Source organism: Rhinopithecus bieti, unplaced genomic scaffold (assembly GCF_001698545.2).
Source record: "Rhinopithecus bieti isolate Rb0 unplaced genomic scaffold, ASM169854v2 scaffold_23816, whole genome shotgun sequence".
Taxonomy (NCBI): Eukaryota; Metazoa; Chordata; class Mammalia; order Primates; family Cercopithecidae; genus Rhinopithecus; species Rhinopithecus bieti.
Genome location: NW_016811019.1, coordinates 522,438 through 539,163, shown reverse-complemented (window position 1 = coordinate 539,163; position 16,726 = coordinate 522,438). Strand labels below are relative to the sequence as shown.

Genomic DNA, 16,726 nt, shown 5'->3' with positions numbered 1-16,726 from the left:
CCTGAAGCCCCCAGGAAGGGAATGTTCCCGCCCTTGGCTCCCGTCGGAGGAGCCCTCTCAGCCCCATGGGCAGCGTGACCTCTGGCCCTGTCAGACAACTGGGGCCAGAGCAGGGCTTCTGACCTTGAAGATACTCAGTAGAGATTTGGGGCTGAAAGGCCATATGCTCCCGCAGCCCCGTAGAGAGAGGGCCCCGGGTGCCTCGCTCTGCCTGTGTCCTGCTGAGCAGGCTGGGGCAGCCAGGGGTCACCTCCTGCTCCCAGGATGACACTGTTCCTGGGTGGTCCAGCGGCCTTTGCGGCATCTTTCCGTTCACTCATAGTCAAATGATCTGTTAACAAAACCGTTAAGCCCTGGACAACCCTCCAATTACTGATGAACAAGCCCCGTGAGGACAGAGCCCCGCGAGGAGGGGAGGCTTCCTGAGCAGGGCTGGGGCAGGTACAGCTCAGGCGAGGACGAAGAGCCTTGTGCAGATGGAGTTTTGAATTCCACAGGCTCTGAGACACACACTGCCTGCAGGAGGGTGTGTGTGTCAGGGATTGGGGCTGGAAAGTCAGGGCAAGGGTGGGATGGCGGTTTGGTTTCAGATCCATGTTGTGAGCCATTTAGTCAGACTTGGGAGATTATTTTGGACAATCTTGCTTTAAAAGCAGTGGTGGTCCTGAGCTTAGGGTGCTCCAGACCTGATTTCTTCTCCAGAAGTCTTTAGGATTTACAGTAGTGGTCATAACAATGGCTAATATTATTTGAGCCTACTGTGTGCCAGGCACTGGGGTACGACTTTACATACATTATTAAATCCTCAAAGCACGTCTATGAGGATGGCACTATTACCTCCAAGTTACAGATGTGCAAACTGAGGCTTAGAAACACCCGTTTTCTAGCAGAAGTTCATAGGGTTAGTGGGAAGTGGAGTTTGAATTCTACCCAAGCAGTCTGCTGCAGAATCTGGGCTCTCAACCACCATCCATGCTGCCAGCCACACCCTCCTAATCAACTCTCTCTGACTGCAGCTTTGGCTGTTTGGTCTGGAGGAGCCAGAGATTTCTTTTGGTCCCATCTATTGATGTGGCCATGGAGGACCTGGCCCCGGTGGTGTCCCTGGAACCCTGATTATCAAGCTGAATGGCACAGGATACTAAGAGCCCCTGGGTGGAGGTAGGAGGAGCTCTCCCAAGACAGATAGCTCCCGGAATTAGGGAGAAGCTCCTAGCAACAGGCTGCTTCCTTCTGGTTGTTATGGCCAGTGGAGGACTGTCAAACATTACAATGGAAGGAGGTGATTTTCTTCTGTTCGCAGTGGATGCCCTGGGAGCTAGGTGCTTCAAATATCATGATATCTCCTGGGACTCATTAACCTGGGCCCCTAAAAGGCCATGGACACTGAAAGATGGCCCTGGTACCAGTAAAATAATCACAGTGAACAGTTTTATAGTGATTCCCGCATGCTAGGCAATATACTAAGCCTAGGAGTATGTAAAATAACTCAATCCTCACAACTGTAAGAAGTGGGTTCTATTCTTTTCCCCCTTTTACAGATGAGGAAACTGAGGCAGAGTTCCAGAGCCTGTATGGTTTGGGGCAGGATGTAGTGGAGGTACTTGGGTACCGAAGGAAGTCTGAAATAGATGGACTTCTGTTCCCAGAGGCGTGGGTCAGGTGTAGGTGGGTGACGGGTTACAGAACAAGCTCTCCTATGGGCACTTTCCATCCCCGTATGCCTGGGGCCCTGAGCACTGACCTGCTTTCATGTGAAGGGAAGGGGGAAGGCACAGAACCCTGGTAGGTAATTCTCAGCCCAGTGCTTTGTGCTCACATTCATCAGGTGCTTCTGGGGCATCTCTGAGTGCGGGCACCGGCTCGGATGCTGAGTGGGGAGTGGGGATGAGATAGCGTCCTTGCTGCCCCCGACCTCAGGGGCTCACAGTAGAACAGTCTCACAGACACTTGACCGAGGCACCGCGCACGGCTAGACTGGAGAGCCAAGGCCTAGGGTGTTGCGGGGCAGCCTGCGAGCAGAATAGCAAAGGATGAAGTCGGGGCAAGCACCGAGTCAGCACTGGTCATCGTCCCCAGAGCAGCTGGGTTGTTGGACAGCGTGTGGCAGGGCCAGACTTGTATTTTGAAAAATCACTCTGGCTGCACCATAGAGCTGGACTGGAAGGAATGTACTGTGGGCTGGGAGGCCAGCCTGCAGGCCAGAGGTGACGGTGGCCTGATGGTGGGGTGGTGGGAGAACAGAAGAGCAGAGGAGAGATATGTAGAAACCTGAATTAATTGAGTTTTCAGACTTAGTGCTAGAGGTGGACAAAGGGCTGGCCACAGACGACGCAGGCCTTGAGTTTGAACCCTGGATGAATTCATGTTGGCATTTCTGAGGCAGAGACACAGGAAGAATAGGTCTGTGGGAAGACAATTTCCGTCTGGATAACATTCTGTGCCTCTGGCCTGAGTGTGGGTGAACAGCTTTTTCATGCATTCCCAGCTTCCAGAATATTTATGGAGGCTGCAGAAGAACAATGTGCCCTGGACATGTCAGAGTGTGGGGCAAGGAGATCAGTGCCTGAGATCAGTGCCAGGCCTCACACCTGGGGAGACCCATCCTGAGTCCTCCTGCCAGAAAAGGGATGCATCCAACCTCCCTTTTAGGGAAGGGGTCCCCATCTCTAAGTTAAATGGCTTGACCAGGGATTGCCAGCCCTGTGAACAAGCATGGGCTTCTTCCATCTCCTCTGCGCTGGGGAGGGCCTGGCCTTCTGCCCCTTCCCTAGCCTCCTTCTCTGCTGAACTCTCTAGACCCTGGGCCAGAGGCAACAGTCAGAGCTGCTTTTGGTGGTAAGCAGGCACAGTGCTATGTACGGTCATGTCCACGATCTCACTCAATCCACCCTGAGGCCCTGTGAGGATGGTACTGTCACCCCCATTTTAAAGACGAGGAAAGAAACGATCAGAGAAGTGAGGAGGCTTGTCTCAGTCACACAGCTATTCCCTGTGCCTCAAAGTATTTTCATAAGATCTCATCACTGTTACCTGTGAAGACAGGGGCGAATGTGGCAGCGAGGATGAACACCGTGCCATGGGGTGGAGGTCCAGTGCCAAAATGGGAAGGGAGGAGCTAGAGAACCAAAGAAAGGGGCTGAACCATCCCTCTCTTCCAGTATGGCTTCCCAGAAGGGAGGCCAAGCCTGTAGATGGATCCTCATGACCCCTTATCCTAGGCCTGCAAAATATGAAGTAAGAAGAGATACCTTTCCCTGCTCAGGTTGACACGGGCTTTGTTTTCTGGTCTAGAAGCAGATGGGAGCAGGTGCAGCCTGGCTTTTCACTCCAAGCCAGGCAGGTGAAGACACAATAGTCTTTCTGCAGCTCACCACTAGGCCTGGAGCCTGGTACTTTAAAAGGTCCCCATGCATCCTCTGAGCCACCAAAAACCGTTTGCCAAAGAAGGCAGGGGTAGAAATAGCTACATTCATAGCCTGTGCTATGTCATCAGGCACGCACAGCTGGGTTCACGGGGTCCCAGGCGTAGTAACACTGACTCCAGGTCTCACCCAGCCCTGAGCTTGGCCACACCTCTCCCCACGTGTTAGCTCAGCGGTTCCAATCCAACGACGAGACAAATGTCTTAGGTACTTCATAACAGGATTCAAATGGAACGAATTCTTTTTTCTTCCCTTATCACTTTGCACACATGAAATCTATTTTTAATTAGCTTTCAATATATCATCTAAAAAAAATCCTACAGCTTGCTCTCACCCCCAAATTGTTCTTAGAGAAAGAAAGATTTGTCTTGTACGTTTCTCAAGAAAATCTATATATGCTCAATGCATTTAAATAACACTCATTAAAGTGAACGGCACACAAGCTGGCTTCTCTAGTCACAGATGAGAGACAATCGCTTGACCTATTGCAAATCAAAAGCATTTCCACACCACCTTTATTTTCAACTGGTTAAGTTTTAAATTAAAGTCCCAATGCCCTTTTTGGAAAAGCAGACTAACAGGGCCCCAACTGAAATTTTTGCTCAGTCGATCGGAAGATAATTACAAGAAACAAAATGTGAAATTTTAAATCAGGGCACTAATGAAGTCTAAAAATACCAGTGGCCCATCCCTCTGGCTGGCAAGACCTGTTCTTCATGGAGGGGAGTCTCCCCATAATTACTCAACCCTGGGAGAGGCCAGGTTGTCACGTCAAACAATAGCAGGGAAAATCGGGGACTTTAATGAGCTAGATCTCAAGGCGTTGCGTGGTGGATCTTATTATAATGCTGGGCAAGGTTTCAAACAGAGAACAGGAGAAAAGGAAAGTTCTTTTCTTTTCCAAAGTGGAGTTCTGACTTGTGTTGACGCCATCACGCAGAGCCTCCTGTTCCCGCCTGGAGCCAGCTGTCTGTCATTTAGGAGTGTGAAATCAATTGGGCTTCAGAGATATAAAATCCTAAGGGGCAAAATTAAAAGTGACCCAAATCCAAGCCCACGTGGTCCTGTTAGGAACATGGCTCTCACACGGCAAGTTTCAAAGATTTAGTTTCAAAATTCGGGTTTCTTATTTTAAAAAAATATGCAGTTGTTTGACATTAGGTCTGACAGACAAATTATAGCTTCAGCACTAAAGGCTTTTAAGATTAGAAATGAAAAGAGATTTACTTATACATTAAAAAAAAAGAAAAAAAAACCCACCCAGGCTTGAGTTTGGAGGCATTTGAAGGCGCATGCATCACTCTTTCTTCCCCACAAATACAAGGGGATAAATCAACTGATGAGGCCGTAAATACAGAAGTGAGTTACATGGAATTTCAAGGAAAGAGCCAGTGTGCTGGCAACCTCTGGAAATCAGGGGGATGGACGGGTCAGTTGTTGTCACTGACTGGTGGGTCTCGCTGGCTCACCAGAAGGCAGGGCTGCAGACACTTTCTAGGTCCACCCCATCCCTGGCCCTCACCTGGCCCTCAGTCTGCCCAGAGGGGCCTGGTAGAGGGAATATTAGCAGGGCCCCTATTTCTTGTCCCCTCCCGTCCATTGGCTCAGGACCACAGAGGATGGTTCACACCCTCAGGCCCCGCACAGAGGTTACAGGAACAGCTCTGCAATGGTCATGACCCCGTAGGCACAGAAGTCCTACAAGGTCCTGTCCCTGCCACCTGTGTCTTTCTGATCTCATGGGTTCAGGGCTGACAATGTTTAGCTGCCTGTACCCAGCAGCTTTGGTGGGGTGGATCCCAGCTTGGTGCTGAGCCCCAAACTAGGGACTCCAGTCCTATCTCAGCTAGTTACCTTTTTGCACAAAACAGCTCCTTTTCCTAGATGCATGCCTGGAACGTGGCAAGCCAGCAAGATCTTGCATTAGCCCTAGAAGACCCCAGAGGGGTGATGTGGGGAGAGAATATGCCGCCTGGTGCCTTGGGCTTTGGCATAGCCTTGGAAGCAGGATTCCCACTGCCCAGTTGTCAGAGTTGGTGACTCATGAACTTGAACTGGGAGTAAGTTTCTTTCTTTTTTTTTTTTTAAGGGAGACAGCTTAACCAAAACAATTCAAACAAAAAATCAATTTAGTCATTTTTTTAAAAAGATCTTAAAGCAAGAGTTTACCAGAATTTAGAGGTAATTTTCTATAATTTTGTCATTTAAAACTAGTGCTGATTTCCAAAACAAAGGCAGTCAGGGCTCAGATTGGGAATTAAACCCGACCGCGATCCAGACATGAGCTTTATTGTTGGGATGCTTGACAAGGCCTGAACATTGCTTAAAATGACAAAGGAGGAGACTTGGGAGAGAAGACAGGAGAGTGGCCAGTGGGGTTCCTTGCTCTGCTGAGAGGCAGAGCCCCCCAAAATGCTATCTCAAGGGGTTTTATGTGGGAAGCTGGGAAGCTGTGCCCAGAGATGCATACTTTCTAGGACTGTCTAGTCTCCTCTTTCAAAGGAGATGTAGATACCCCACTGGGGCACACTGCTTGCCGTGGACTCTCCTGCCCCCTCCTGCCAGGGAGCTGCCTATACCTGGCAGTGGCCCAGCAGCCTTCCCCACTGCATCCAGCAGGAGCAGGGACTTGGCTTGTCTGGGGCGGTAAGGGCAAGGCAAACCTATAGCAGAGGAACCCAGCAAGCCTCATATGTGTGCCCTGGTCCTCCTGTCCCCTTCTGCCTTCCAGTCTGGACTGATCCCTCATACAGACATCAAGAACCCTAATCCTGAGACTGGGAACTCCAGCTAGGACCATGTCCAGCATGCATCCTTCCAGAGGCTCTGTTCTGAAGGCTTTACCTTCGAGTTCCCTGGAGTGAAACTCCTCTGAGGCTGGGGGAAGAGGGTTAACTGAAGGCTGAGGCTGGAGGTGCTCTTTCCCAAGGTCTCACAAAGTCACCCCTGGATCCTTGAAACGAAACATTCAAGTGCCTCAAGAAGGTCTGGGAATGTCTCCTGGGCCTAACTAAATTGCCTTGGGCACTGCTCTCATCTGATGGCGTGACCGAGGGTGCTTTCCCTGGGAAGGGCACAGTTCATGCTCTGAATGTCCTCGTGGGTGGAACATGGAGAAGGCCCCAAAAGAGAATGTTCTGTGGTGCCCTAAGAGTGGATGACTCTCACCCTTTTGCATCTTGGCCTGACTTTGGGGGTTGGAGGTGAGAATGGCCAGGGCTTGGGCTGGAGGGGGACGGGCTCTGGGCTTTGCAGGCTCTCCCTTCCTTTCTCTTCCCAGGCTCCCTCTTCTTACCCAGGCGCATTTCCCCACCTTCCTTGTCCCGCCCTCCACACTTTCCCTCTCCTTCTCCCATCTCAGGCCAGTTGTCTTGGGCAGGCAGAGGCTCCACTGCAGCCTCTGGGTTGGGGAGGCCAGTGAAGGAGCTGGCATGAAGCACACTCCTGTCCCGGTGGTGTTGCAGTGACCGCGCAGGGAGGTGCAGACGCAGGCCTGTGGGCAGGCACGTGGCAGCAGGACTTACCTCTGGGGTGCCCTGGGTCGGTGAACTCATACTTCCCCACGCCAATGGTCCGCAGCATCTGCAGCCCGTGGGCCGAGTCAGTTGTGGGGGGCCCATTGGTGGCAGGGGCACCACTGGGGAGAGTGGCGGACGGCTGGGCTGGCGGCGGTGGAGGCAGCAGGGGCCCTGCCATGTGGCCGTTGCCCACAGCGGTGGGTCCTGGGCGGGCCACCTGCCCCACACCAGGCAGTGTGGACACGGCCAGGGGCTGAGGGCTGGCATACAGGGCCTGGGCAGGCATGTTCACCACCACGCTGCTCAGTGGCTGAGAGGGCGGCTGAGGGAGCGAGTAGTGGCCTGGCATCAGCGGGAGTTGGGGCCCCACGTGGGGAGGCAGTGAGGGGGTCACCCCAATGACCGGGGCCTGGACGTTCACAGCCGGGCTGAAGGTGGGAGGCTGGGCCACTCCATAGGAGTGTGCGATCAGGGTGGGCTGGTTCCCGGCGGCCACCGTGGTCACCCACGGCCCTGTGCCTGCAAGGGAGATGGAAGAAACGTCATCTGCCGGTTACATATTCACTCAACAAACACTGACCACCCCAGGCCCTGCACTGGGTGCTGGGTCACAGAGGTGAATGAGACACCTGCGAACAGGAACTGACCGATTAGGAATCTGTGATTGTGGCAGCCCAGGATAAGTGTGCTGGGGGTCTACGAACAAACAGCCATTGGGGCTCAGAGGAGGAAGCAAGGTCTGCCTGGGAGAGGTGAGAGGCAGTAGAGCAGAGAGAAGGAAGCAGAGCCCTTTGAGACTTGGGTTCCACTCTCAGCTCTGCCACTTAGTAGTTAAGAACCTCAGGAGCAAGTTCTTTTTTATTTTATTTTTTGAGACAGAGTCTTGCTCTGTTGCCCAGGCCGGAGTGCAGTGGTGTGATCTCAGCTCACTGCAACCTCCGCCTTCCAGGTTCAAGCAATTCTCCTGCCTCAGCCTCCTGAGTAGCTGGGATTACAGGTGTGCACCACCATGCCTGGTTAATTTTTGTATTTTTAGTAGAGACGAGGTTTCTCCATGTTGGCCGGGCTGGTCTCGAACTCCTGAGCTCAGGTGATCTGACCACCTCAGCTTCCCAAAGTGCTGGGACTACAGGTATGAGCCACCGCGCCTGACCTCAGCAAGTTCTTATTTCCTCTGAGCCTCATTCTTCTCATCTGTTAAATGCAATTAGCAATACCTACCTCGGGGGACTACTGGGAAGAACTGAATGAGGAAGATGTATTCGGAAACAAAACAAAACTAGCAGAGTGTCTGGCAGGTGGTGAATGCTCCATAAATGCTGGGGTTTCTCCTCCCTTTCTGCAAGCTCGCCTCTGAGGGAGGCAGGGGAAGGGGATGGTGGAGACCGGGGTGTTTGCTGGGCCCTCAGGTGAGGGCACTGGAGCCCGGGGCCGGGCATGGTCCTCGCAGGAAGGGAGGGACCCGGGTGGGGGATGTGTGGAAAGGCTGGCCAGGCCTTGCTGGGGAGGGCGGACCTTGTGCTAGGCAACGTAGGCACGGCCAGCCCTGGAGGAAACAAGAGAACCCCACTTTAGTCCTTAAGAAAACTTTGGCTGAACAAGGTGGGGTCCAGATACACCTCTTGAGAGCCGACACAGAGGCGAGGTCAGCTGTGCCACGTGGGGTGACCTAAGGGGGCTTGTGAGGGAAACTGGGAGACACCATGACAGGGAAGGCCAGTCTGGGCTGCCTCTGACTGAATGAGCCTGGGTCCAGGTCTCCATGGCCCAAGTGCTACCTTGGCTTTCACAGCTGCTCTGGGGTGGCAGTGTAGACTGAGGATAGGGAGACAGAGGGAGTAGGGGGCAGAGGGCCACTCGGCACCACAAGCCCCACAGGATAGAATGTGGAGCTGGGAGCTCCCTCTCAGAAAGAAAATGGCGCTGACATGGGGCAGGAGCTAAGATGGTGGGTCACTACCAGACCACTGTCCAAGGGAGAGCCAGCTGGTGGTGAGGAGCGAGGCTCAGAGTCACATAGACCACGGTACGAGGCCTGGGTCGCCCCTTCCCAGCCGAGGGACCGTAGGCCCAAGCTTTTCCCGAGCCAGTTCCGTAAGCATTGCGATGATGCACAGAATAGGACATGCAATACATGTGCAACACATATTTATGATTTTGACAATGAGAGAGGTCAGGGAGAACTGGAAGCCAAGAAACTTCAGTGAAGTCATGGCAAGATTCTAGAACAGGCTGCTAATGGGAATTGTCCCCAAGCCTGAAGAGGGGAGGTGGTGTCATTATGAAGCAGCCTGGGTGTCTTAGGCACAAGGCATGTCATCCCAAGCTCTGCTCTTTCCAGGATTAGCCAGGGAGCCTGGAAAAATGCATCACAACTTCAGAGCACAATGGGCGGGGCCCCAGGGGACTCTGTGGCAGAGACACAGAGACACAGTGCCATGGAGGTGATTTACTTATGATGTGGTGAATGGTCCAAGGGTACAAGAGACCTAAAGAGAAGTCTCTAGTTATATGTGGCAAGCTCCCAGCATTTTAATCCGTGACTTGGTCCTGACGTGGAAGATAGGACCAGGTCTGCAGGGAACATAACTGGGAGGGGTAGGGTCAGCAACAGAAGCTGGTGTCTAAGAGATCCTAACAGCAAACAGGGGACACTGATGAGGGCTTGCTATTGGGTCCCCAAACCCAGCTACCTAAGCCCAACTGTGAGGACATGAACAGGGGTAACTGCAGCTGCTGGGGCATCTTGGGGTGCTGTTGAGGCAGCATGTGACGTGGCTACTAGCTGAGCAGTGATGAGACCAGAGGTGCTGAAGGAAGCACGTGCCGGGCAGACCACTCACGGGCTATTTGCGTTGAGTTCTGGACGCTGCACTTCAAGAGGGATGCAGGGGGCAGAGCAAAGCCCTAGAAGGCAAAGGGCCTGGAATCTATGGGCTGCGGGGCATGGCCGAATGGCCTGGGGTGTTTATCCTAAGACTTTGAGAGGGGGATGAAAGGGGTCTCCTGACACCTGTGGGGCTGTTGTGTGGAGGGGCAAACAGGTGTTCTGTGTATCCTAAGGGGGGGCTCTGGGGCCAACGGGAGATAAAAGAGAGGGCATTCATTATGGCTGGAGCTGTCCAAAGAAGGGCTGGGATGTTGTACGAGCTGATGAGTTAATTCCCAGTTCCCGAGGGTAGAACACCCCAGTTGTCATACAACCATTAGCAAGGAAAAACCTTACTGGAAAGCATGTCTCAAGAAATTTGCTATGAATCAGAGTACCCAGGTTTGGGAATGATGATTCAAAAGAATCCGGAGCCAATTCAAAGTCACCCCGATAATGTCATTCTCACTCCCTTTGCTCTCTGGAGTCCTTGAGTAGCAGAGAAAGAAATAGAGAGACAACTCCTTCACAGGGAATTACACACAGTGCCTTTCCCCCTGAACCTGACGAGGGGGCTTCTGAAGGCCCTGGGGTCAAGACCTGCTATGCAGGAGTTGGGGTCCCCAGGAAGCCTCCAGCTTCCCACCAAGCCCTGGGCTCAGTCGTTTCTATCTGCCGACGAGGGACGTACCTGGATTGTCACTCTCCCTCATCTGTTTGGAGGGTGGCTCATCAGTGTCCCAGGGTGTGGACTGATTGATAGGCGTCTGCCCCCACCGGATGCTGGTTGCCAGTCCCTGGGACTGACTGTCTGCCTTGGAGATGCCAGGAGCCTGTGGGAAGCAGATGAGGAGGTGAGCATGGCCTGGCCAGAGACCAGTCTCCAGAACAAGACTCCCTAGGAGGGACCTAGCCTCCAAAACAAGACTCCCGTTGCCTAAGCTTCGCCCACTGAGCACAGGGTCAGAGACAGAGCCTACTACGGTTCCGCCATAGTAGTAGCAGCTGGGACCTCTGCTAAGCTCCTGCCTCTAGGAACACCCAGGCCAGTGCCTCCCTGGACACCCTCCGTGGCCACTCACTCTACCAGCCCTATCATAATGGGAAGAGCGTTCTGAGCTACGAGATGGGATCTCCGGCCCTTGGACCATCCACAAACCACAGCCACACAGATGCTACCAACTTATCAGGGCATGTGCTGAGCATTGTGTGCCCAGCCCAGCCTCTGTGTCACCACTGGCTGGCTCTTGGACACGGGAGAGGGCAGCTTTCCAAGGGGCCACCAGCAGGCAGCAGGTGAGGGACTTTATACATTTCCCATCCTGCCCCCACACCAGCCTCTGAGGCCCAATCGTCCTATGGAGGAGGTGTGGGGAAGGTGGGAGCTGAGGCCCATGGCGGGGACAGCTCAGATGCTGCTTCTAGGTGGACGGTGGGACCCTCAGCTCCTCTGTGCAGGAAGGAGGCAGGCTTTCTGCTCTGTGAGTCCACTCTCTAGCTCAGATTTGCAGATGAATGAAAAAATAAACCTCAGAGTGAAAAACAAACAAACAAACAAAAACAACAACAAACAAAAAAACCCACCAGGACAGCATTTGTCTCCCTGAGCCACAGCCTTATAATGGAATATTATATAGCTATCAAAAATCATGTGTAAAGAATTCTTGATGACAAAATGCTTACACTATAATGTTTAATCAGAAAAACAGGCCCCAGAATGACACACAAATGGCCTCCCTATGTAAACACCCCTGTGTCAGATAATATATGTAGGAGGGAAATGACCAAAATGTTAACAGGGATGTTATTCTTGGCTGAGGGGATTATGGGTAACTTATTTTATTGTCTATACTTTTCCGTATTTTTTTTTTTTTTTTTTAACTATGGCCATTATATATACAGGCAAAAAACAAACAAACGAAAATACTCCTGGAAACATGCTGGAGAGGTTGGGATAAGACACCTGGGATATGCGGGGGTGTGGGTGTCAGGACAGGTGGCCCTGGGAAGAGTGAGCACAGTTCCCCAGAGCACAGCCAGAGCCCAACCAGGTGTGGGATGAGGGGTGGATACGGATGCCCACCAGGAACAGCCACAGAACACAGGAGCCTCCAGGGGCATCTGCAGGCCTCTCAGGTGAGGATCATGGTCCTTACGGTGACTTCTGATGAAGCTTGACCCAGGAACCCAGCTGGTGGGAGACAGGGCCTGCTGCTGAGCCCCCCTGACCAGAGTGGCTCTCCTGGGTTCTGTGTCAGGCACAGAGAGGGGGTGTGGATAGGGAGGCTGGGCAACACTTGGGGCTTTGACGCATAGTGCAGACAACACACAGCGCCTCCACAGGGGCCTGCTGGAGGAGCAGGAGCCGTATCCCATTAGGACCTGTGGGCTGCACTCCGCTAATTGCATCAGGCTACACTTTATCTCTGGCCTGCATTTCAGATGCTTTGCTTCTGTGAACAGAGCAAGAAACAAAGGAAAATGGTGAATCTCCTGAGAAAAGAACAATTCAAGGGACGAGCTTCCTTATCAGAGGGCCTGCCCCATTTCTATCTGTGGGACAGACAGAAGCTAGGAGGAGAGGGGGCTGGGGACTTCGCTGCACTCACTAATAGTCTTAGGGAACAATAGCATGGTTTTTCCAGCATTCTCCAAATAGACAGCTTTTAACGTGTGCCCTGTCTGAAGGGTCTATCCACTCTGCAGCCTTCGTTGTATTTCCAGGCTCTCAAGGTCCTGGTGGCTCAGAGGTAGGGAGATTGCTTTCCTTGGAATCAGAGGCATCCGAGGGAGAAGGAGCCTATGCCATGTCCCATGCCGTCCCTGGGAGCAAAGTGTGAATGCCAAGATCCCAGCCTCATGACCGGCACTCCCTTCATGGACAGCACAGAAGCCCCTCCTGCCTGGAGGAGGTGCTGCAGCCCTTCTCCGCCGTGCGGGATCCTGGAGGTGTCCCAGGCAAGAGGCTGTTGAGGATTTCAGCATCCTCCGGCAGCCACTCTTCTCCCCTCTTGAATCACACTCCGGCCTGGCAACTTGACAGGGAAGGGAAGCTTCTGGAAACTTGCCCTGGAATAGCCCCTGCCTCCAGGAGAGGAGGTTGGGGTCTCCTCAAGTTTGGGTCCCCATGTTCTGAGCACTAAAACTTCAGGAGTTCCAATGGTCACCCTAAAATTGTTGGAGTTTCTGAACTTGAAAAAATCTCACTTTTCTAACACAGATTGCTCAGCCCCTTGGCTTCAGAGCACTCCTGCCGCTCACTCATTTAGTTTGTTTCTTCTGCTTTAGGTCTATGTCGGGCACTGCTCTAGGCACTGGGGATGCGGATGACCGAGACTCAGCCCTGCCCTCAAGTGGCTGCTGCGGCACAGTGGGAGGACTCAATACATGAACAGCTTGAGGCAAAGATGCTGGGGTGTCCCGGGTGTGCAGAGGCGGGCCCAGATGGGCTGTGAGCAGGCGAAGTGGGCTACAACCGGCCTGCTATTTGGCTGTGTCGTTCATGAATACTACAAGCAATTTCTTATGTATAAGAAAGCAGCTCTGTGGTGAGAACCAAAAGTCTTTTTTTTTCTTCTTTAGGAAGGATACACAAGGCTACCCATTTTCTACTAAGCACTCACAACCTCTGAAGCTACAAGCAACCTGTAGTTCAGGAATTTTATTTATTTTATTAAAATAATACAATGACATTCCTTCCTCCACTTCCTCCAGAAAAAACCTGGACACAGGGTATGCCCATTGCCGAGGAGCCCGGGCCCCCGGGGGGGTGACATGCAGAGCCACTGGTGATGTGCGTCAGCACGGCCCGACCACAGCCCCCTCTTGCAACGAGTTCCAGGCCCTCAGTAAAGCCACATGGTCCCTGGGTTCCGGAAGCTTCTAGGGGACCATGTTCAGGTCCGTGGGTCCGGCTCTGAGCCCAGCTCCTGCTAACTCTTTCCTCCCATGGTTCAGAATCCCCGCAAGCCCAGGCCACCCTGATTTCCATGCCTCCTGGTCGGGGGGCGCTGACAACACAAGAATGCCATGAAAACCAACCAGGAGAACTTAGCCTGGGCAGCAGGGAGGAAGGCAGAGTTGAGCAAGCCTCCCCTCGTGCCCTCCCACTGCCATCATCTGGGACACCAGTGAAGCCACCCAGACCTTTGGTCGTTCCCCAGTGTTCCTGGCCATGTCTTCTGCTCCAGTGACATGATGGCACTTGGCAGAGAGAGGCAGACCAGGAGAGCCTCTCCGTGCCTGGCCCCACAGAGTGGCCCTATCTGCCCATCATCGGGCCTGAGCAGGCTTCTCTTGGCTTTCCTTTAATGAGATGCTAATGGGATGCATCATTAACGCAGAAGCTTTTTAAACCCTGAGCTCTTGTACATTTTCAAAGGTCACAGTTTTATGGCAGCTGACAGCACCCTGCTTCTTTCAGCAACTGAAGAACACTAAAGACCCAGGGCCTGTATGGCTGAAGCTCTCTGCGAGGCAGTGCAGAGCGGGAGGCACCTGCTGACCATGGGGGCTGGGGGCCTCCACCTTGCAGCAGTCTCAGAGGACACGTGGGTTCACTCCACCAGCTTGGGGGGAACCAGCCGTGCAGGGTCCACAGAGCTGCTCTGAGGGACCTGCTTCATTTAGGGAAAGCTGTGTAGGGCCGTAGGTGGTGTGCAATGAAAGATGCCTAGTAGAGGGCGAGGGGCTGACACTCACCCGGGGAGGCAGGAGCAGTGGATGCCCACACCAGGCTGTGGACCCAGGAGTCTGTGACACACAGCCCCGAGATGCTTTTGCTAACTTGTCCGTCTTTAGGAAAATCTAGGAAACCCCTTTTCCTACTTTGCACAAAGGTACCGCATAGACTAGCAGTGTCCCGCGTGGCCAGGGAGGTTTGAGGTTTGAGAGATGGCAGGGACTCCCCTGGGGTCCTCCCAGGCCTCGCTTGTTCTCACCTCTACTCTCTGTGCACCCAATGACCACAGGACCTAGCGCACTACCCCCAGGGCCTTGTTTCTGCCCCATCTTTGCAGGCAAAGCTCCATAACTCCAAGAGGGCAGGGTCTCTGAGCTACAGCGTTGGCCAGTGGAAGAAGCATGCATCACTGTTGGCTCGATGAATGAATGAATGCACAGGGTGGATTCCAGGGAGAGTGAATGACACGAGTCACAGAGCAGAGCAGTGAAACAGCACGGTTCCCTCACTGGGGGGCTGAGGTTTCCACATCATGGGGGCCGTGTGTGCTGGGGCCTTTAACACCATTGCCCTGGATGCTGCTGGAGCCCTGGATGGCCCAATCCACTGACCAGCAGAACCCATCAGCCCCTCCGGATGCCTTGATGTGATCAAGGCATGGACACTGAGGGGTGACTACTGCCTCTGTGGAGCTGGGGGGACCTGGGGGAGTCTCCTGGAGAAAACAGAACACAGCACCCTCCACTATTTGCCCAAGGATGTCAGAAGAGGGTGAATCAATGAAGCCTCGAGAAGAAGCTTCCAGAAGAGGTGGGCTGGGGCTGGGCCACAAAAGCTAGGCAGGATTCCATCTGGCAGACGGATGGGGGCCCAAGTCACCACCAAAGGACCCCACAGCAACCAGTGCATTTTCAGCCTAGATACATCTGGCAGAGACAGGCTTCAGAGTCCACTTCTGGGGTACACATGGGCCTTTTCTGGAGGGATGATGATGCCAGCACCCACAGCTCTCTCCTGCCAAGGAAACTGTCTCCCAGACCGGAACCTGCAGGCCATGATGCCCTGTACCATGTGGTGCAGACAGGGCTGGCAGGGTGGCCTTCTGCTGAACATCACTGAGCACCCTCTCTGGGCCAGAGGCACCACCAGGTACCAGGGATCTGTACTGGGCAAGGTCCTGCCCTGGAGGAATTTACAACCAGTATAATGGGACACCTGCACCAGGGAGCCGTTGGGGTGACACAGGCTTGGACAGAGACCCCAAGGAACAGACCCATGATGTTGTCTCACTCCCACCCCTGTTAACAGAGAGACTTGTGCTACCCTTAAGAAAAGGTACAGTAAAATCATGACGAAATGCAAAGGGGAGACCAGACCAGGGGACATGGGGAGAGGGATGAACACTGCACACATGCAGGCCACGGGGCTCCTGGAACTGCTACAGTGGAGCCTTCAGCATAGCATGGAGCTTCCACTTAGCCAAATTAACACACACACACAGTCCTGTGACTCTTTTGACATAGTATATCAGATGCGACACTATAACAGTCCTGGGTCTATCTTTTTAAGAGGCTTGAAGCTTCTGCCTTGGTATCTTAGACCCTCCAGACCATCAGCAAATCAGCTGAACATCACCAAGGGTTACTAGTCAACATCACGGGCTCAGCAGAACTGTTCAGCCAAGCTCTCTCAGAATTCCTGTGCACAAATTTGGGAGATATTATAAAATGTGTCATTTACAGCCACTAAAAAAGAAACAGGTAAAAAAAAAAAAAAAAAAAAAAAAAGGGATACACAGGCTACTGTGTATCTTACTATTTTGTATATATTGCAAAATAGTAAAGAGCAAAGTCATTTGTGCCTTATTCTTGACATATAAATGCACAGTGTTACATGCATCTCTTTGGTTCTGTAGAGGATTGGGGGCAGTATAAATATAGTGGGACTCTAATTACATAAATGCCAAAACTAAAGTTAGTGCAGCATTTCCCTAACACAGCCCAGCTGGGTGGTGGGTGTGAAGTGGTCTTGGATGAAAACTTGAGGAGCCCCAGGGAGGACAATGCCAGGGGGTAGCCTGGAGTTCCCTGTACCCTGAGCTTCATCTGGAGCCTTGTTTCCATCTCTGGACTCCCCACAACACCCAGCTCATTTGGGGAAGACAAGCTTTGGTGTGCCCATCCCACCCACCTGGCTCTGGGTTCTGATGACTCCTTCTGGCAAGGGATGCTCA

At 52.9% G+C, this 16,726-nt stretch overlaps 1 protein-coding gene across 6 annotated transcripts in view; it reads right to left on the bottom strand.

Moving 5' to 3' along the window:
• Positions 1-16,726, bottom strand: part of KLHL29 (kelch like family member 29) — a 318,957-nt gene that overhangs the window by 54,953 nt on the left and 247,278 nt on the right. For all 6 annotated transcript variants that reach the window (XM_017893334.1, XM_017893336.1, XM_017893335.1 and 3 more), the window contains 2 exons: positions 10,504-10,645; positions 6,950-7,462 (listed from right to left, as the gene is read on the bottom strand). In XM_017893334.1, coding sequence (XP_017748823.1) covers positions 6,950-7,462; positions 10,504-10,645 — 655 coding nt within the window. The remainder of the gene's footprint in view (positions 1-6,949; positions 7,463-10,503; positions 10,646-16,726) is intronic.